Raw genomic sequence first — 22,573 nt, 5'->3', positions numbered from 1 at the left:
TGATATGAGACTGGCATAAAAAAACAGGCATTAGGGATGATACGATATTGTCACATAAAACAGGCATTAGGGATGGCATGAGGCTGGCATAGAAAACAGACATATAGGGATAACTAGCAGCCTCAAACAGCGAAGTAGATGGATAGCAAGAAGAGAGAGGCCACTTGTACAGTGGCAAAGCCTGGTACCTTTAGTCAAGCCCAAGAAGGCTAAATGGAGCCATCCATCACATTTGATTGGTATGTTGGTCCTCTTAATTAACTCTTAAACAAGAACAAGCAGAGAAACTCTATACCACAACCATTTAGTTGTACAATCATTTGTTAAAGACATGGTATCAGTCAATAATTAAAAAAGGAAAATATTATACCACAATAGAATCATGCATAACTCACCTTTACTTGAGCAAATAAATGTATAGTTTTAGATTTGAGTCATTTAATAGACGCTCATATCCATAGCGATTTACAGGAGCAATTAAGGTTAAGTACCTTGCTCAAGGGCACATTTACAGATTTTTCTCCTAGTCGGCTCGTGGATTCGAACAAGCGACATTTCTATAACTGTTCCAATGCTCTTAAGCGACAATATATTTCTTTCTGAAAAAATGCTGGAGGAAGAGTTACCGAGGTGAGCGGTCCAATACTGTCCAATACAATGAGCAACCTGTTCCAAAAGACATTCCTGGAAGTTGTAGGAATATTATTTTATTAATATTCCCAGCATATTCATTATATATTCAAGCCGTCAGTAGAAACCGGTCAGTGGCCCACCTGGTCTCAGTATTGTGGTCTCTTCAGGGCAGATATGTAAATTTAATGATGCTGGCAAAGTGTGTGAGATCAAGTTACTGTATTGATTACACAGTGACCCTGCTCTGCTCTATCAGAGACTCAGCAACACAGAGACCCAGAGAGACAGGCAAGGAGCAGCACTAGTAGCAGATAGCAGCTCCCTGTATGTTACAGCACCACGCCACTCTGCTCCAGGGAAAGACATGCCTGGCAAAAACTGCTTTTCCTTTCTGAAAACCAAGCATCGGAGGTAAGATACAATAACATAAGTTGTATGGTCTTTTGACAGAATTGTGGTTAGCACCAACAACAAGTGCATTACACGACACAGAATCAATACACAACAGGTGGCTATTCAACTATTATTAGTAAATGGGTCATTCAGAATTTAATCACCAAGAAGAAAGTGCATGTTTTAAACAACTTAATCTCACTAGGTCACATGATGCACTGCTGTCAAATAGTGTTTTGCTAGGTGGAGGTTGCAATCTGACTTGCTGTTAGAAATGCTGTATAGTTAATGATGATAATCAGCCTAATCAGCAGACAGGCTTTAATTAAAATGAGAGAGTGATAAGTACTTCTGAGGATACAGCTGTATGTGAAAGACAGAGGGATGGGGGGAGAGATAAATGGAGAGACACAGGGAGGGAGGGAGGGAGAGAGAGAGAGAGAGAGAGAGAGAGAGGGGGAGAGAGAGAGACAGAGAGAGAGAGAGACAGAGAGAGACACAGAGAGAGAGAGACATCTCTGCCCTGCAGAAACATCTCTGTGCATCATGCTTGAGTGAGCAGTGAGACGTTGTTAGTGTCGGCAGGGCTTTGGATCACAGAGGCTGTTTGTCAGAGGCGTGCCCCCATGTCCACAACAGACTGTGGTGGCTCTAAAATGGCAGCCAGGTTTAGTTTTATTAGTTTTTATTTTATTTATTCATACAAAAAAGACAAATGAAGACAAACATTGCATATAAAAACATGGTAAAAAGGTGTGCAGGTGAGGTTGGAAATCCTAGAGGGCGTATATGAAAACCATACAACAACAACAACAACAAAATATATACAAACAGATCGTTGAATCAAATAAACAAAGCATACTAATTACAATTGGACATGATAAACTCTGTTAAAAAAACACAGTGTGTGTGTGTGTGTGTGTGTGTGTGTGTGTGTGTGTGTGTGTGTGTGTGTGTGTGTGTGTGTGTGTGTGTGTGTGTGTGTGTGTGTGTGTGTGTGTGTGTGTGTGTGTGTGTGTGTGTGTGTGTGTGTGTGTGTGTGCAGGTATGTGTGTGAGTGTTATGCTGCATGTAGGAGTAGTTTGGTTCATCAGGCTGAACCCAGTCTACACTTGGAATTGTTTAGGGATGATGATATTTTGACATTGTGAACATAGGGATTCCAGAGTATGGAACCTCTGTGTCTGCTAGAGAACTGACTACGTGAGGTGCGGCAGCGGGAAGAGTGAAGGTTATTGGAGTGTCTTGTGTTGTATGCATGGATTTGGGAATTAGCCGGGAAGAATACATTTAAGAGTTTGGTGTTGATGTCTGGGAGGTACGTGTATTCATAGACAAAGGTGCATGTTTGGAGAATATTCATGTTGTAGACGGGCAATATGTTGAGTTTCTTAAACAGAGGCTCAGATGTAACCAAGCAATTAGAGAAAGTGGGAAGTATTGCAAATGACTTTTGGATTATGTGTAAATTGTGTTGGTAGAAAGCATACAGTATATACTGGCCCAAACAATGTTGCAGGAGATTAAATATGGGTAGGTATAGGGTTAGGTTTAGGTGTTAGGGAAAATAGGATTGTGAATGAGAATCAATTGTTGGTCCCCAAAACGTCATCACAGGTAAGTATAGTAGGACATAGTGTGTGTGTGTGTGTGTGTGTGTGTGTGTGTGTGTGTGTGTGTGTGTGTGTGTGTGTGTGTGTGTGTGTGTGTGTGTGTGTGTGTGTGTGTGCGTGCGTGCGTGTGTGTGTGTGTGTGTGAGTGTGCGTGCGTGCGTGCGCGAGAGAGAGAACCCAGCTTCCTGCTGATCTCACATCACACATGACGCAACATTTATTCACACCCACTCACCACTTGCTCTCCCGTCCACACACATACACAGTCCATCATGCTGAGAGGATTGTGTGTGTGTTTGTGTGAAATCTTTGCTAAATCTCATCCCCTGCTGATAGAGTCAGTGTTGCTGTATTATCTCTCTCATAGCAGATGAGTGGTCTATAAAGGCTGGGATCTGGTTTGCCCTTTGGTGCCGCTGCTCTTTCCCACTGGTCGGGGTGCCATAAACTGCTCTAAGCTTCAGTACAGCCTAGGTAGTCAGGGTGCCAGATACTGCTCCTAGCTTCAGAATAGCTAGTGTTTGTTTAGGACTTCCTATCACTACCATGGGAAACATTTCACAAAATTCAACATTTAAAGTGCAGCCTTTTGATTTCAGAGGCTGCTTGTTTAGTGTAATACACTAATAAAAGAAGACTGATGTCCTAGTCTGAGCTTTACCTTCCTTTTAGTAGCTCCAACTGGGCAGAAAGAAAGAGAGAGAGAGAGAGAGAGAGAGAGAGAGAGAGAGAGAGAGAGAGAGAGAGAGAGAGAGAGAGAGAGAGCGAGGAGAAGGCAGTCTGTCATCCACAGCCCATCACAGTGACACTGGGCCAGCGAGGATAGCCCAGCCTGTCTCATCTCATCACATCTGCACAGGAAGAAAAACTCATCTGGGAAAGGTGCCAGCGTGCCTGGGTATGTGCTGTGGAGATGGAGAGGAGAGAGAGTCTATACTGGAGGAGCTGTATTGTCTGTAGTGCTGTGGCCCTGTGGGTGTTCTCTCTTCTTAATGTATCTTCTCCTCCTATTACAGGATGTTTCTGTCTGCTGAAGAGCCATGTCTCTCACCTAAGACCCAGGAGGAATGGCCTATTTTTACCATTGAAAAAAGACAAAAGCAATTGGTCACAGAAATAGAGGTAGAGTCTAAATAAGTTGTATTGTGGGCCTTTGGGTGTTCTACTTCACTTGTACTTGATGCTTGTGTGAATGTGATGATGGGCCCAGAGATGGCCATATCACGTGCGCAATGAGTACATAGCACGGTCTCCATACAAACGTTCTCACTGCGTTGCTAAAGAGGGTCAGACAGTCACTGTTAATGTGTGTACTTTAAGCCCCACACTGAAAACATGTTGTTGGGTGTTTTGCAGCGTTTGTTGCTGCTAATGTCTAGTTGCTAAGGCCTACATGACGTGATTTTGCAAAAGTTGTTTGCGAGTACTCGGACAGGGGGTCGTGTCCAAACAGGCCATGATTTGGCAACACTTACCAGCCATTATGTACAGTTGAAGTCAGAAGTTTACATACACATAGGTTGGAGTCATTAAAACTAATTTTTCAACCAGTCCACAAATTTCTTGTTAACAAACTATAGTTTTGGCAAGTCGGTTAGGACATCTACTTCGTGCATGACACAGGTAATTCTTCCAACAATTGTTTACAGACAGCTTGTTTCACTTATAATTCACTGTATCACAATTCCAGTGGATCGGAGGTTTACATACACTAAATTGACTGGGATCTATGGATGTATTTCAAGGCCTACCTTCAAAATACTAATTGAGTGTATGTAAACTTCTGACCCACTGGGAATGTGATGAAAGAAATAAAAGCTGATTTAAATCATTAACTCTACTATTATTCTGACATTTCATTCGTAAAATAAAGTGGTGATCCTAACTCACCTAAAACAGGGAATATTTACTAGGATTAAATATCAGGAATTGTGAAAAACTGAGTTTAAATGTATTTGGCTAAGGTGTATGTAAACTTCCGACTTCAACTGTAGCTCCTTACAGTAAGGTTGTTGTCTATATTTCACACATACAAGCACACTTACACACACACACTCACACTTACACACACAGTGCCTACATGCAGACAGTGGTGAGGGATAGCTAATGTTATGGATCTGTCATTAGGGCCTCAGTAGTGCTGATAATATGTATCAGACATAAGCCATGAGAGCCTTCAGAAAGACAATGGGACAAATGGCCATCTCACTTTGAGCGATTACCTGAATTCCATTGTGTGTGTATGTGTGTGTGTGTATGTTTGCGTGTGTGTATGTGTGTGTGTGTGAGAGAGAGAGATGACTTGAGAGAGGGTGAGAGCAACAGCGTAAGAGAGAAAATGAAGAAGAGATTTGTCATGGTTCATCAGCATTTAGTGTCAACCTGAAGGTGAAGTGGTGAAGGCCATCTCTTAGGACTGTCCACTGGGTGCTGTTGACCTTGGGGATTAGAATCAACATAAACACAACCTACTCAATCTAGGTTTCAAAGGTCTTTTATAAGAGCCGAAGCCTTATATAATGTCATTATCTCCCTTGACCAAAAGGCCAAAGCTGAGAGATAACAGGCCAAACATGATGCATTTCTATTTTTATCGCATTCATGAACGAAACCAAATCATTTTGATGAGTAATGCAAACATATGATATGTGATACACGTGCGGATCTTTATCGTTTATATGTTACTGCCGGATCTCCTTGTCCCTTTAATTTAAATTTTCCTTCGTGATGTATCGTGACCACCTGGCTGTCAGACGGTGGAGCATGCGCAGTGTTCAGGAAGGCAGAATCAGTGGATGCTGTAGACTCGCGCCGCTCTTTGCCCTCCATCCCTCCGCAGCCAGCCTGTCAGACCACAGAAACCGACTGGAGGAGGGCTGAGTCAAGATGGGGAGAGACATCTGGCACGTGAGAGCCAAAGCCACGAAAGGTAGCATTTGCGTCGTCTTTTTCAGAGAACCGTGTACATGAGCTGTACACATCTGTTTGACATTGTGACCGCGGAGGGTGAATGATGCTGGGCTGGGAAAGGGGAGGGGGGATACTGTACTGGATTATCCGCGGGGGATATCTCTGATGGCAGGTGGTTTCTCTCTGGTGTCCGCAGGATGATGGCGTTTCCGACCCATTTTATAGGGTATCGTTTTTACGAGATTGGGGCGAATGTCAAGGGCGCGAGAAACGGATGAGCAAATGGGTTACTTCATCTCACGACCGCGATGATCCTTGGTTTCAGAGCTGTCATATTTGAGGTATGGTGGTGAACCAGTATCTGTGGGTTAGAGACGTCTCTCAACACCCAGAAAGCTCCAATTCAAACTCCCATTCACCAGCTCTTCAAGCATTATAATATCAATATACGTTCGTCGATCACCAAATATAGAGTTTTGCTGAGCAACTATCATAATTTACTCCCGTTATAGCCATTATGTACTTCTAAAAAAGGTCTAAATTAAAACTGACAAGCAACCGAAAAAATGCCGGCACCTCCAATATATTCAGTTGTTGCAGACTTCCGACCTGTGCATGGCAGAGGTGCGAAGATTATTTTTTTGGTTCCTTATACATTTTAATTTGTATATTTTTTGGAAGTACATTCCAGCCGTAACGTGAGTAAATGAAGATAGTTGCCAAGCGAAACTTCATATTTGGTGTTTAACGAACGTATTTTGATATCATAACGCTTGCAGAGCTGGTGAATTTGAGTTTGAATCAGCTTTCTGTGCGTTAGAGAGGTCTCTAACAGACATATAGTGGGTTCAGTCTGGAGGTAGCCTCCTGGTAGCCTACTCTACTATGCGGATTGCGTTGTGTAGCCTAAAGTAGAGTAGCCTGTAATAGAGCCTGTCTGTTTGTCTGACTGACTGATGCTAATCAAGAACAGACGCAGGGGAGATGGGCTCCTACACATACCCCATACTAACTTAGCAATTCTTAACATCATACAAATTCTAATTCGTAACATACAAAATGGATATTGGACATTCACATATTAATACATACCATATCAAATTTAATTTATCATGTTAATTTGAGTGACCTGGATTTTTGTTTATTATGTTACGTCTAGTTTATGAAACCAGGCTGAAATTAATAATAGGTTATAGCACCAGTTTGGCTAGTTAAGCTTGCATTGGCAACTGCCATGTCTTTACTACAATATTTTCCCCTAGCTAAGTATGTAAATAATATTTCCATATCAGCATTCAGTTCCCATGCACCATTTGCTGTCCCCTGCCCGGAAGTGTTTCTCCAGAGAGCACCAGATTGACTGTGTGTGTGTGTGTGTGTGTGTGTGTGTGTGTGTGTGTGTGTGTGTGTGTGTGTGTGTGTGTGTGTGTGTGTGTGTGTGCAGGGTTGGGTAAGTTACTTTCTAAATGTAATCCATTATAGTTATCCTTCTAGTTATCTGTCCAAAATTCTAATCAGAAATGTAATTTGGGGATTTCACAAACTCAGATTACTTTTAGTTACCTTTTGATTACTTTCCCCTTAAGAGGCATTAGTTTAATTTTAATTTTCTTTATTTTTATTTTACCCTTATTTAACCAGGTAAGTTGACTGCGAACACATTCTCATTTACAGCAACGTCCTGTGGAATAGTTACAGGGGAGAGGAGGGGGGAATGAATGAGCCATCAAGACAAAAAGGATCCATCAAATGCATTTGGTGTGTAATCATACACACTAAAAACGAATTGTTCTTTTTTTGAAAGTTCTATAAAGAACCATGCTCATAAGGTTCTCAATGGAACCTGTATGGTGCTATAAAGATCCCTTCTCCAAGGTTCTATAATGAACCATTACAAAAGGTTCTATATAGCACCAAAAAGGGTTCCACTATTGTTACAACTCTTTTTGGGGCTATATAGAACCCCTTTTATGGTTCATTATAGAACCTTTATGGAGAATGGTTCTATAAAGAACTTTTCTCATTCTCAAAGTTTATTTGTACAACCCATACAGTGTTTTTATTGTGGTTTAATAGCCATATTATATTGTAAAAATTCCATAGGTTTTATTATTTTGTTTATTATTTTATTTTATTTTATTTCACCTTTATTTAACCAGGCTAGTTGAGAACAAGTTCTCATTTGCAACTGCGACCTGGCCAAGATAAAGCATAGCAGTGTGAACAGACAACACAGAGTTACACATGGAGTAAACAATTAACAAGTCAATAACACAGTAGAAAAAAAGAGAGTCTATATACATTGTGTGCAAAAGGCATGAGGAGGTAGGCGAATAATTACAATTTTGCAGATTAACACTGGAGTGATAAATGATCAGATGGTCATATACAGGTAGAGATATTGGTGTGCAAAAGAGCAGAAAAGTAAATAAATAAAAACAGTATGGGGATGAGGGAGGTAAAAATGGGTGGGCTATTTACCGATAGACTATGTACAGCTGCAGCGATCGGTTAGCTGCTCAGATAGCAGACGTTTGAAGTTGGTGAGGGAGATAAAAGTCTCCAACTTCAGCGATTTTTGCAATTCGTTCCAGTCACAGGCAGCAGAGAACTGGAATGAAAGGCGGCCAAATGAGGTGTTGGCTTTAGGGATGATCAGTGAGATACACCTGCTGGAGCGTGTGTAACGGCTGGGTGTTGCCATCGTGACCAGTAAACTGAGATAAGGCGGAGCTTTACCTAGCATGGACTTGTAGATGACCTGGAGCCAGTGGGTCTGGCGACGAATATGTAGCGAGGGCCAGCCGACTAGAGCATACAGGTCGCAGTGGTGGGTGGTATAAGGTGCTTTAGTGACAAAACGGATGGCACTGTGATAAACTGCATCCAGTTTGCTGAGTAGAGTGTTGAAAGCTATTTTGTAGTTGACATCGCCGAAGTCGAGGATCGGTAGGATAGTCAGTTTTACTAGGGTAAGTTTGGCGGCGTGAGTGAAGGAGGCTTTGTTGCGGAATAGAAAGCCGACTCTAGATTTGATTTTCGATTGGAGATGTTTGATATGAGTCTGGAAGGAGAGTTTACAGTCTAGCCAGACACCTAGGTACTTATAGATGTCTACATATTCAAGGTCGGAACCATCCAGGGTGGTGATGCTAGTCAGGCGTGCGGGTGCAGGCAGGGAACGGTTGAAAAGCATGCATTTGGTTTTACTAGCGTTTAAGAGCAGTTGGAGGCCGCGGAAGGAGTGTTGTATGGCATTGAAGCTCGTTTGGAGGTTATATAGCACAGTGTCCAAGGACGGGCCGGAAGTATATAGAATGGTGTCGTCTGCGTAGAGGTGGATCAGGGAATTGCCCGCAGCAAGAGCAACATCATTGATATATACAGAGAAAAGAGTCGGCCCGAGAATTGAACCCTGTGGCACCCCATAGAGACTGCCAGAGGGCCGGACAGCATGCCCTCCGATTTGACACACTGAACTCTTTCTGCAAAGTAGTTGGTAAACCAGGCACCGCAGTCATCAGAAAAACCGAGGCTACTGAGGCTACTGAGTCTGCCGATATTAACAAGTTGAATCAGGTGTGCTAGCTTTGGAATGGCTGGGGGTCCCTGATGAGAGAATTGAGAAATACTGACTTGCCAAACGTGAGTCTTTCACAAGACACCATCACTGGCTATAGTCATATATGTATATGTAACATGTAATAGCATACCACAACAGATTAGTGTAATTGGTAGGAGTAATTGTAATTCTGTAGGCGAAGGAGAGTCGGACCAAAATGCAGCGTGTTGATTGCGATCCATGTTTAATAAAAAAGACGTAAACACGAATCAATACAAATACTACAAAAACAAAGAACGTAATGAACGTAACGAAAACCAAAACAGCCTATACTTGTGTAAACTAACACAGAGACAGGAACAAGGACACTAAGGACAATCACCCACGAAACACACAAAGAATATGGCTACCTAAATATGGTTCCCAATCAGAGACAACGATAATCACCTGACTCTGATTGAGAACCGCCTCAGGCAGCCAATGACTATGCTATACACCCCACACAACCCCAAGACGAAACACACCACAAATAAACCCATGTCACACCCTGGCCTGACCCAATAAATGAAGATAAACATAATAAATATAGACCAGGGCGTGACAGAACCCCCCCCCCCTAAGGTGCGGACTCCCGGACGCACATCAAAACAATAGGGAGGGTCCGGGTGGGCGTCTGTCCATGGTGGCGGCTCCGGCTCCGGCGCGGGACGTGGAACCCACTCTATAAATGTCTTTGTCCCCCCTCCTCGCGTCCTAGGATAGTCCACCTTCGCCGCCGACCATGGCCTAGTAGTCCTCACCCAGAATCCCACTGGACTGAGGGGCAGCTCGGGACAGAGAGGCAGCTCGGGACAGAGGGGCAGCTCGGGACAGAGGGGCAGCTCGGGGCAGAGACAGCTCGGGACTGAGGGGAAGCTCAGCACTGAGAGGAAGCTTGGGACTGAGAGGAAGCCCGGCACTGAGAGGAAGCTCAGCCAGGTATTTGGATCCGGCAGATCCTGGCTGGTTGGCAGTTCTGGCAGATCCTGGCTGACTGGCAGATCTGGAAGAGTCTGGTTGACTGGCAGATCTGGAAGAATCTGGTTGACTGGCAGATCTGGAAGATTCTGGCTGACTGGCAGATCTGGAAGAGTCTGGCTGACTGGCAGATCTGGAAGAGTCTGGCTGACTGGCAGATCTGGAAGAGTCTGGCTGACTGGCAGATCTGGAAGAGTCTGGCTGACTGGCGGATCTGGAAGAGTCTGGCTGGCTGGCGGATCTGGAAGAGTCTGGCTGACTGGCGGATCTGGAAGAGTCTGGCTGACTGGCGGATCTGGAAGAGCCTGGCTGACTGGCGGATCTGGAAGAGTCTGGCTGACTGGCAGATCTGGAAGAGTCTGGCTGACTGACGGATCTGGCTGCTCCATGTAGACTGACAGCTCTGGCTGCTCCATGCAGACTGGCAGCTCCATGAAGACTGACAGCTCCATGCAGACTGACAGCTCCTTGCAGACTGACAGCTCCTTGCAGACTGACAGCTCCTTGCAGACTGACAGTTCCCTGCAGACTGACAGCTCCATGCAGACTGGCAGCTCCGGCTGTTCCATGAAGACTGACAGCTCTGGCTGCTCCATGTAGACTGACAGCTCTGGCTGCTCCATGTAGACTGGCAGCTCTGGCTGCTCCATGTAGACTGACAGCTCTGGCTGCTCCATGTAGACTTACAGCTCTGGCTGCTCCATGTAGACTGACAGCTCGGGCTGCGCTAAACAGGCGGGAGACTCCAGCAGCGCTGTAGAGGAGGAAGGCTCTGGCTGCGCTAAACAGGCGGGAGACTCCAGCAGCGCTGTAGAGGAGGAAGGCTCCGACAGCGCTGAACAGGCGGGAGGCTCCGGCAGCGCAGGAGAGGCGAGGCGCACTGTATGCCTGATGCGTGGTGCTGGCACTGGTGGTACTGGGCCGAGGACACGCACATGAAGCCTGGTGCGGGGAGCTGCCACCGGAGGGCTGGTGTGTGGAGGTGGCACAGGATGGGCTAGACCGTGAAGGCGTACTGGAGAGCTTGAGAGCAGTGTTGGCACAGGACGTGCAAGGCTAGGGATGTGCACAGGAGGCCTGGTGCGTGAGGCTGGCACCAACTTCACCAGCCGACTAACACGCACCTCAGGACGAGTATGGAGCGCTGACCCAGGTGCCATCAAATCCCTGACACGTTCCGTCGGGCAAATTTCATGCAAAAAGCACCAACACAGCAACTCCCTCATTTCTCTCTCCTCCAATTTCCCCATTAACACCTTCACAGTCTCTGCTTCGCTCACCTCCAACACCGGTTCTGGTCTCCTCCTTGGCTCCTCACGATAAACAGGGAGAGTGGGCTCAGGTCTGACTCCTGACTCTGCCACACTCTCCCTGAACCCCCCCCAAGAAATTTTTGGGGCTGACTCTCGGGCTTCCATCCGCGTCGCCGCGCTGCCTCCTCATACCAGCGCCTCTCAGCTCTCTCCGCCTCTAGTTCTTCTTTGGGGCGGCGATATTCTCCAGGCTGATCCCAGGGTCCTTCTCCGAACAATTCGTCCTCCCATGTCCATTCCTCCTTTCGCTGCACCTGCCTGTTAACACGCTGCTTGGTCCGTTTGCGGTGGGTGATTCTGTAACGGTTTTCTGTAGGCGAAGGAGAGTCGGACCAAAATGCAGCGTGTTGATTGCGATCCATGTTTAATAAAAAAAACGTAAACACGAATCAATACAAATACTACAAAAACAAAGAACGTAACGACAACCGAAACAGCCTATACTTGTGTAAACTAACACAGAGACAGGAACAAGGACACTAAGGACAATCACCCACGAAACACACAAAGAATATGGCTACCTAAATATGGTTCCCAATCAGAGACAACGATAATCACCTGACTCTGATTGAGAACCGCCTCATGCAGCCAATGACTATGCTATACACCCCACACAACCCCAAGATGAAACACACCACAAATAAACTCATGTCACACCCTGGCCTGACCCAATAAATGAAGATAAACATAATAAATATAGACCAGGGCGTGACAATTAGATCAACTGGAATGTCACTCACTCACAGTTGCACAATAAGGGCTGAGAACAAACCATTCCCAGAAATATTTGAATGAGCCGCTTACCCCTACATTTTAATTATCACTAAAATATATTTTATATTTTACTAGGCAAGTCAGTTATGAAAAAATTCTTATTTACAATGACTGCCTAGGAACAGTGGGTTAACCACCTTGTTCAGGGGCAGAATAACATCTTTTTTCAGCTCAAGTATTCGATCCAGCAAACTTTAGTTTACTGGCTCAACACTCTAACCACTAGGCTACCTGCCACCCCAAGGCTACCTGTCACCCCAAGGCTACCTGCCACCCCAAGGCTACCTGTCACCCCAAGGCTACCTGTCACCCCAAGGCTACCTGCCACCCCAAGGCTACCTGTCACCCCAAGGCTACCTGCCACCCCAAGGCTACCTGTCACCCCAAGGCTACCTGCCACCCCAAGGCTACCTGTCACCCCAAGGCTACCTGCCACCCAAAGGCTACCTGCCACCCCAAGGCTACCTGTCACCCCAAGGCTACCTGCCACCCAAAGGCTACCTGCCACCCAAAGGAAATAACTCCCAAAAGACCTTGAAGGGCTGAAAGGGTTATTTGGGTCTGTATGGTTCTGCACAGAACCATCACACTTACCAAAGAACCCCTGAGGAAGCACCATTTTTGTGTGTGTAGTGGTCTCTGACTTGTGGTCGGACTCGCTCAAGTGAAACAAACTTAAACATGCGCCTTTTTTCAATGCTGAATAGAATGTCATTGAGTAAACAGAAAGGTGTTATAATGTATTTTTTCTCAAACATGATTTGTGAATTTAAAAGTAATCCAATAAGTAATCAAAGTATGTGTAATCTAATTGCAATATTTTAGCTGGTAATGTAACAAAATAGTTTTTTTTTTGGTAATAAGATTACATGTAATCCGTTACTCCCAAACCCTGAATGTGAATGTGTGTGTGTGTGTGTGTACTCGGATCTCCTCTACAATAATACTGTATTTTGGGTGAAAGTATTTATTCCACATTTGATGGGGCTATAAAGGGCACACATTTTTAAGCCTATGGGGAATGTGCTATATTTCTGTCTATATGAATGTGGTTATAACCTTAGAACTTGGATTTGGCTATGCCTTGTATGAAACTGTGATCAATAGCCGTGGCTCTGTGCTGCTGTAAAAAAAAAAAGCCTAAGTGTACGTAACATTTTTAAGTGTAAATGATCATTGTTTTGAGCCGAGATATCCGTAGAGAGTCACTCGGTTTTTTTTTCCATCCGTGTGCCACAACAAGTATGTCAATGATATATATAAACCCAGGATTGCGTATGCTATGTATTGGCCAATAAAAGGCTTTGAAGCCACTGGTCGGCCATATTGGAACTCCCCAGAAGGAGCAGTCCTCCATAGGAAGTATTTCCATTCAATGTTTCAAGGAAAGAATTACATACAGTGGGGAGAACAAGTATTTGATACACTGATGATTTTGCAGGTTTTCCCACTTACAAAGCATGTAGAGGTATGTAATTTTTATCATAGGTAAACTTCAACTGTGAGAGACTGAATCTAAAACAAAAATCCAGAAAATCACATTGTATGATTTTTAAGTAATGAATTTGCATTTTATGGCATGACATAAGTATTTGAAGCTAGAATGTGTTTCTAAGTTACAGTATTTGGCTCATACAGTTTTTAATAACATCACAAAATAATTAACAATATGACATGATTATTCTTTAGGTCCCCACTGACCATTCCTAACATTCCTATCGTAGAAATATTGTTCCAATATTCACTTTGTTTGACATTAGAAAACATTCTCTCTCTCTCCCTCTCTCTCTCTCTCTCTCCTCTCTCTCTCTCTCTCTCTCTCTCTCTCTCTCTCTCTCTCTCTCCCTCTCTCTCTCTATCTCCCTCGCTCTAAAATGTTTACATGTTGCATTGACAATCTGTTGCTATAGCCATGTAGCAATTGATTAATATGTATATTTTCTATGCAGGATATGAGGTGTATCAGGATACAGAGAGGGAATAACAAACGGACCTCAGAGGCATTAATGGCATTATGTTCCCTGTGTTCTCATTATTTTCCAATATATTTGCTTACCATCCTCTAACCTGCCTGGGGTAGCATGTAAAATCAGAATATTGTAAATGCATTACAAATATGCTCATATTCCTCTCATTCTCTCTCTATATTTTTCTGTCATGCTCTCTCTCCCAAACCTTCACCCCACCTCTCTTCCACACTCTCTACCTTAACTCTCTCTCTCTCTCTCTCTTTCTTTTCTCTCTCTCTCTCTCTCTCTCTCTCTCTCTCTCTCTCTCTCACATGCTCATCTCTCTACCCCCCCCCGTCTCCCTCTCTATCGTTCCTGTAGGAAGTCTGGTGTAGAATTTGAACCAGAGGAGAGCCCAGGCAGCAGCAGCAACAGTAGCAGTAGTAGCAGCTACAGCAGTAGTGGGGCGGTAGATGCCCTACCCCCAGCCCCAGTTCCTCCCCAGGCCCCTGCAGGAGAGAAGAGAGAGGACAGCTCCTGTTCTGACTCAGGCAGACCTGTAGAGTCCAGCGAGGAGGAACCTGCCATGTTCTCTAACTTTTTAAGTGGTGCGAATCCCCTCAGCTCTGTCTCTTCTGCTGTCAGAGGAAGTCTGTTTGGGGATAATACGGAGGGGGACAAACAGAAAGCAGGCACTCAGCAGCCTGGGTCAGGCCCTGGCCCTCGGAAGGCCCCGCAGCAGGGACATAGGAAACAGGACCAGGCACCTCCTAAACAGGGAGGACCCCAGCTGCAGGGGAATGGCCAGGCTGGTCAAGCAGACAAACCTAGCGGGCAGCAAGCCTCCACTAAGGGTGGACCAAAACTGCAAGCCCCTGCTAAGGGTGGACCTCAACAGCAAGGACCTCATAAAGGTGGGCCTCAACAGGAAGGACCTGGTAAAGCAAGACTACAACAAGCACCCCAGCAGCAAGGACCTCCTAAAGCTGGACCACAACAAGATTCCCCTGTGGTAGGGGCTGAACAGCAAGCCCCTGCTAAGGTTGGACCACAACAGCAAGGTTCGCCTATGTTTGGAGCTCAACAGCAAGCCTCTGCTAAAAGTGGACCCCAACAGCAAGGTTCACATAAAGTTGGGGCTCAACATCAAGATCTTACTAAAGTTGGACCCCAACAACAAGGTTCACCTAAGATTGGAGCTCAACAGCAAGCCCCTTCTAAGGGTAAACCACAACAGCAAGGGTCCCCTACTAAGGTTGGAATTCAGCCACAAGGGTTCCCTAAGAAAGGGACTCAGCAGCAGGGCTCCCCCAGGACTACACCACAGCAGCAGGCTTCTGGTAAACCTGGGACTCAGTCTAATGCTGGACCTATGGCTGGAGCTAAACCCCTGTGTCCAGTGTGTAACACTACTGGACTCAACCTGAACACCAACGAGCCACCCAACCATAACACCTGCACACAGTGTAAGACTGTGGTCTGCAGCTTGTGTGGCTTCAGTCCTCCTGACTCGGGTGTAAGTAGAGATTAATTCCAGTATATATTTAACATTAGAAACTGAGTGGTTTGACCCTTGAACTCTGATTGGCTGAAAGGCATGGTATATCAGACCGTATACCACGGATATTACAAAATGTTTAGTTTAACTGCTGTCATTACTCTGGTAACCAGTTTATAATAGCAATAAGGCTCCTCGAGGGTTTGTGATACCAGGCACTCTGCGTTGCGCGTAAGAACAGACCTTAGCCGTGTTATATTGCCCATATACCACACCCCCGGGCCTTATTGCTGATGTATACAGTACCAGTCAAAAGTTTGGACACACCTACTCAATCAAGGGTTTTACTTTATTTGGACTATTTTCTACACTGTAGAATAATAGTGAAGACATGAAAACTATGAAATAACACATATGGAATCATGTAGTAACCAAAAAAGTGTTAAAAAAATCAACATATATTTTATATTTAAGATTCTTCAAAGTAGCCACCCTTTGCCTTGATGACAGCATTACACCCTTGGCATCCTCTGTGTTTTTTTCTTTAAAAATAAAGAAAAACCCTTGTTTCCAAACTTTTGACTGGTTGTAACGCTCGTCGTCGGTGGAAGGAAGAGTGGACCAAAGCGCAGCGTGGAAAGTGTTCCTGATATTTATTTACAAGAAACACTCAAACAAAAATAACAAATCCAAAAACGAAAGCGAACAGTTCCGTCAGGAACAGACACTAAACTGAAAATAACACACCACACAACCCTAACAGAAAATCACAACTTATATATGATCCTCAATCAGAGACAACGATAGACAGCTGCCTCTGATTGGGAACCACACTCCGCAAAACAACAAAGAAATAGAAAACATAGATTTTCCCACCCGAGTCACATCCTGACCTAACCAAACATAGAGAATAAATAAGGATCTCTAAGGTCAGGGCGTGACACTGGTACTGTATATTGTTAGTAATTTATCAGTTATTTAACAGTAGGCCTAATATATTATTTTTGACCTTAGTTCACCTTGTAGCATTTGTACTATGAATCGCATTCTATGTCAAACTATTTGGATATGTTTTTGTACAGTGGAGAATTGAGCATAATTGGGCCTGGCCAACTTGATTTGATCAGTCAGAATATTGACTTTAGTTACCACTTAGCAGGCTGCTTCAAGAGAGTAATCTGATTTATTGACAGTTCAGTCAGCATGCTCACTACAGTCATTAACATGGTAGGAGGGTAATTGCCTGTAATGTAAAGATGAAGACACAATGTTATTCTAATATTCACATATTTTGAACAATAAATTAAAACCATTATGTACTACTAGTATGAATTTAGAACAAAAGATAGATAATGAAAAAAAAACCTTGATCATGATAATGGTTCAAAGATGTGTTTTGTTAAAGAAAATCAATATATGATGCTAAAACCATGATTTCCATTGCAGGGTAAGGAGTGGCTATGTCTGACCTGCCAGATGCAGAGAGCACTCGGAGGCTCTTACCCACCTGGACCCCCTAAGATGAAGCCCCAGCCTTCACCCAACAAAGCATCTACATCTCCTGCACCACAGAACAAAGACACTCCAACACCAGACTCCCCTCAGAGGAAACCTGCTACATCAGCAACACAGCCACCCAAGACAGAGGTTGCTAAAGCAGCAGACCCTCAGAAACCTGCCAGCTCAGCTTCTGCTCAGAAGACAATACAGGAGAACCGGAGAACATCAGGGCTTCAGAAACCACCAGAGCAGCCAGGCCAACCTGGGCTTAAGCAGAGTAATGCTACTCCATCCACACAGCAGGAGCCTGGGAAGCCTCAGCAACAGCCTCCAAAACGTGGAGCCTCTCCTGCCAAAGCTGTGCCACCAGAGGCCCAGCCCACCAAGCAGGAGTCAGGGGGCTTCTTCGACTTTGGTGGTGCTAAATCTCAGCCTGCTCAGTCAAAGCCTGAAGAGTCAGTGTCTGGGAAGATGTTTGGCTTTGGCTCCTCTATCTTCAGCTCTGCATCCACTTTGATCACCTCAGCTGTTCAGGATGAGCCCCGCTTCACACCGCCAGCTTCCCCCAAGGTGTCTGCACCGGTCCAGGCCTCTCCCAAGATGCCCCCTGCAATGGAGATCAAACCACCTGCTGCTCAGAGAGCAGATGAGAAGAAAGCAGAGCATCCCCAGCAGGCCAAGGTCCCCCCATCAGTACATGCCAAAGTGGACAAACCCCCATCAGAGCCTCCAAAGGGAGCAGCATCCTCCCAACCAGCTCCTAAAGCAGGCCAGTCCACCTGTCCACTCTGCAAGGTGGAACTCAACAAGGGCTCCAAGGACCCTCCCAACTACAACACCTGCACAGAATGCAAGAACACTGTCTGCAACCTCTGTGGATTTAACCCCATGCCACATGTTACCGAGGTAAGATGGCTGTATCATTTTCACTGCTCTGTGGCTGTATTTATTGATTAATAGTATAACAATATTTTCACATCTACAGTCCTATGCCCTGGCAAAGCTGCCATTAACCTATGCAGACCCATTGGTGCTGTGGTGTCACTATAATATTTTAGAAGATGCTATTTCACTGTCACAATCCCTTCAAAATTGACCGCGTCAATATAGTGCAATATAATGCTAGGTAATATTAATTAGCTGCCACCACTTTACTACAAGCTGTTAAATCTTACAATTTGATGCTGACGACTCATTAATTTGCAATTATGCAATTTGTCATGCGTTGAGCCAGCGACTGGGTTTCAGAAAGGGTAATGTAAACAGGCCCCACGTCTGATTTCTACACAGTCATTCGTGGGTAAGGCCTACATGATCACTGCCACTCAGATGCACTCTGGTGTACATGATGGTTATAAAGCAAGCTATTTTTAGGATGTGATTATCTCTAAGAGAGTTTTAACTGGCTTGCTTAATGAGTCATTCTGTCAAATCTCTCATCATCAATGTTCATTGGAGCAGAGTAAAGCTAGTCTTGCTTCACTGTGTAGAGACGGATGCAAGGCTGTAGCACAATAATCAATCTGGTGAATGCACACAATTATATATTATCTCTCCAGAGGCACTATTCTGACCCAAAGCTTATAACCAAAGCAAGCACACACCTTCAAGTGTAATTCCAGACCACTGTGCTGGGTTCCCCAATGCCTGGCTATGATTGAATCTTATACCTTCGCTGGCATGCTTTGTGATGGTTTCTGATAGAGATGCATTCAGCATAATGGTTTTAGTGAGATATTCACAGCTAAATCCATGCTGGCGCGGTAATGACACGTGTTTGTGATAGGTCGAAAGCTGCTGTAGACAAAGCCTTGTTATCCCCAGACTGCGCTACACTGTCAGGGAACAGCATGTTGGGTGGTGCTCTATATGGACACTCCGTCTTCTAGGTTATCTGCAGCACAAAAGGACTTGACACTTGACTCTGTAATTCAATGCACACTGTTTGTAGGGTAGATTGGCAAGGACAGTCCAAGGCCACTTGATCTCACGTGATGCCAGTATAGACTCATGATAGTGGTCTACACTAGTAATCTGCAGAATGGAGAGCTTGTTATGTCTGTGAGTAGAATGGGTTGATTATATACAGTGCCTTGCGAAAGTATTCGGCCCCCTTGAACTTTGCGACCTTTTGCCACATTTCAGGATTCAAACATAAAGATATAAAACTGTATTTTTTTGTGAAGAATCAACAACAAGTGGGACACAATCATGAAGTGGAACGACATTTATTGGATATTTCAAACTTTTTTAACAAATCAAAAACTGAAAAATTGGGCGTGCAAAATTATTCAACCCCCTTAAGTTAATACTTTGTAGCGCCACCTTTTGCTGCGATTACAGCTGTAAGTCGCTTGGGGTATGTCTCTATCAGTTTTGCACATCGAGAGACTGAAATTTTTTCCCATTCCTCCTTGCAAAACAGCTCGAGCTCAGTGAGGTTGGATGGAGAGCATTTCTGAACAACAGTTTTCAGTTCTTTCCACAGATTCTCGATTGGATTCAGGTCTGGACTTTGACTTGGCCATTCTAACACCTGGATATGTTTATTTTTGAACATTCCATTGTAGATTTTGCTTTATGTTTTGGATCATTGTCTTGTTGGAAGACAAATCTCCATCCCAGTTTCAGGTCTTTTGCAGACTCCATCAGGTTTTCTTCCAGAATGGTCCTGTATTTGGCTCCATCCATCTTCCCAACAATTTTAACCATCTTCCCTGTCCCTGCTGAAGAAAAGCAGGCCCAAACCATGATGCTGCCACCACCATGTTTGATAGTGGGGATGGTGTGTTCAGGGTGATGAGCTGTGTTGCTTTTATGCCAAACATAACTTTTTGCATTGTTGCCAAAAAGTTCAATTTTGGTTTCATCTGACCAGAGCACCTTCTTCCACATGTTTGGTGTGTCTCCCAGGTGGCTTGTGGCAACACTTTTTATGGATATCTTTAAGAAATGGCTTTCTTCTTGCCACTCTTCCATAAAGGCCAGATTTGTGCAATATACGACTGATTGTTGTCCTATGGACAGAGTCTCCCACCTCAGCTGTAGATCTCTGCAGTTCATCCAGAGTGATCATGGGCCTCTTGGCTGCATCTCTGATCTGTCTTCTCCTTGTATGAGCTGAAAGTTTAGAGGGACGGCCAGGTCTTGGTAGATTTGCAGTGGTCTGATACTCCTTCCATTTCAATATTATCGCTTGCACAGTGCTCCTTGGGATGTTTAAAGTTTGGAAATCTTTTTGTACCCAAATCCGGCTTTAAACTTCTTCACAACAGTATCTCGGACCTGCCTGGTGTGTTCCTTGTTCTTCATGATGCTCTCTGCGCTTTTAACGGACCTCTGAGACTATCACAGTGCAGGTGCATTTATACGGAGACTTGATTACACACAGGTGGATTGTATTTGTCATCATTAGTCATTTAGGTCAACATTGGAACTGAAAACTGTTGTTCACAAATGCTCTCCATCCAACCTCACTGAGCTCGAGCTGTTTTGCAAGGAGGAATGGGAAAAAATTTCAGTCTCTCGATGTGCAAAACTGATAGAGACATACCCCAAGCGACGCAGGAAAAGGTGGCGCTACAAAGTATTAACTTAAGGGGGTTGAATAATTTTGCACGCCCAATTTTTCAGTTTTTGATTTGTTAAAAAAGTTTGAAATATCCAATAAATGTTGTTCCACTTCATGATTGTGTCCCACTTGTTGTTGATTCTTCACAAAAAATACAGTTTTATATCTTTATGTTTGAAGCCTGAAATGTGGCAAAAGGTCGCAAAGTTCAAGGGGGGCGAATACTTTCGCAAGGCACTGTAGACCCACTACTGTGATTGAGATCATTTAGGTGTTTGATCGCAGGTTAGCATTTTTCATAATGAATCTTGTTCTGGAGGGAGCTCTGCAGCGTGTTCACTAGCTGGCACAGCCACAAAGTCATAAATTCTGATTTTAAACCTAACCTTAACCCTAACCTTAACTACACTGCTAACCCTAATGCCTAACCCAAACTTAAATTAAGACCCAATATCACATTTTTGTTTTCATTAATTTTTACTATATAGACCATTTTTACTTTGCACCTGGCCTATCTAGGTGAAAGTCGCTCATTTCTGCCTTCAGGACAAGACTCATGACAATAAACGTCAACCTGCTGTTTGACCTGACAGTCACTGTAGTACCATAAAGAGAAACAGAATAGTTTTGCCTGTGACTTGGTAAACAGCACATTTCTAAGAAGTGATAAGATCAGTTAGTGTTATCAGTGCTTTATGCAGACCTGTGACTCTTACCATCACAGAGGCCTCGTACCATCACAGAGGCCTCGTACCATCACAGAGGCCTCGTACCATCACAGAGGCCTCGTACCATTACAGGAGGCAGTGGGAGGTATGGTCAACTTTTCCACAAGTGGCCTTTGGTCTGATAGCCTGCATTATGTGCTTCCCTTAGGAGGGCGGTATCACTATCAGAGAGCAGATAAACAGATACAAACACCAAGCTCATGAATGTAGACCTGATGGTCTTCTGACCATTTACAGTATCCCACTGCTGGCTTGCCTTTGAAGCTCAGCATGGTCAGTCCTGGTCAGTCCCTGGACGGGAGACCAGATGCAGCTGGAGGTGGTGTTGGAGCGCCAGTGGGGGGGACACGCTTCCCTCTGGTCTTAGGAGATCCCAATGCCCCATGGCAGTGATGGGAACATTGCCCTGAGTAGGGTGCCGTCTTTCAGATGGGACGTTAAACGGGTGTCCTGACTCACTGTGGTCACAAAATAATCTGATGGCACTTATTGTAAGAGTAGGGATGTTAACCCCGGCCACCTAATCACCTCTCATTCCTAATTGGCATATATCACTCCTCACCTCTCCACCTGATAGCTTATGTGTGGTGAGGGTTCTGCCGTATATTGGTTCCCGTGCATCACCCAAGTGCGTGTTACACATTGGTGGTGGATGAGGTGAGCTTCCCCCTTGCTATGCAAAGCGCTTTGGATGTCTAGAAAAGTACTATATACAGTGTGTTTGGAAAGTATTCAAAAATTGATGAAATAAAAATAATCCTCATCAATCTGCACACAATACCCCATAATGACAAAGTGAAAACAGATTTTTATAAATGTTTGCAAATTTATAAAAAATAGAAAACAGAAATACCTTATTTACCTAAGTATACAGCCCCTTAGCTATGAGACTCGAATTGAGCTCAGGTGCATCCCGTTTCCATTGATCATCCTTGAGATGTTCCTACAACTTGATTGTAGTCCATCTGTGGTGCATTCAATTGATGGGACATGATTTAGAAAGTCACACCCCTATCTATATAAGGTCTCACAGTTGACAGTGCATGTCAGAGCAAATACCAAGCCATGAGGTTGAAGGAATTGCCGTAGAGCTCAGAGACAGGGTTGTGTTG

The 22,573-nt window shown here is 44.4% G+C and overlaps 1 protein-coding gene across 1 annotated transcript in view; it reads left to right on the top strand.

Moving 5' to 3' along the window:
* Positions 1–607: 607 nt before the first annotated feature.
* LOC135508816 (mucin-2-like) overlaps positions 608–22,573 on the top strand; it is a 44,756-nt gene continuing 22,790 nt past the window's right edge. The window contains exons 1-3 of the mRNA XM_064929028.1: positions 608–630; positions 14,546–15,680; positions 17,109–18,068. Of these exons, the coding sequence (XP_064785100.1) occupies positions 608–630; positions 14,546–15,680; positions 17,109–18,068 (2,118 nt within the window). The remainder of the gene's footprint in view (positions 631–14,545; positions 15,681–17,108; positions 18,069–22,573) is intronic.

The sequence above is a fragment of the Oncorhynchus masou genome, chromosome 22, assembly GCF_036934945.1.
Source record: "Oncorhynchus masou masou isolate Uvic2021 chromosome 22, UVic_Omas_1.1, whole genome shotgun sequence".
Taxonomy (NCBI): Eukaryota; Metazoa; Chordata; class Actinopteri; order Salmoniformes; family Salmonidae; genus Oncorhynchus; species Oncorhynchus masou.
The sequence above is the reverse complement of the archived record's forward strand: the minus strand, read 5'-3'. Positions and strand labels throughout refer to the sequence as shown.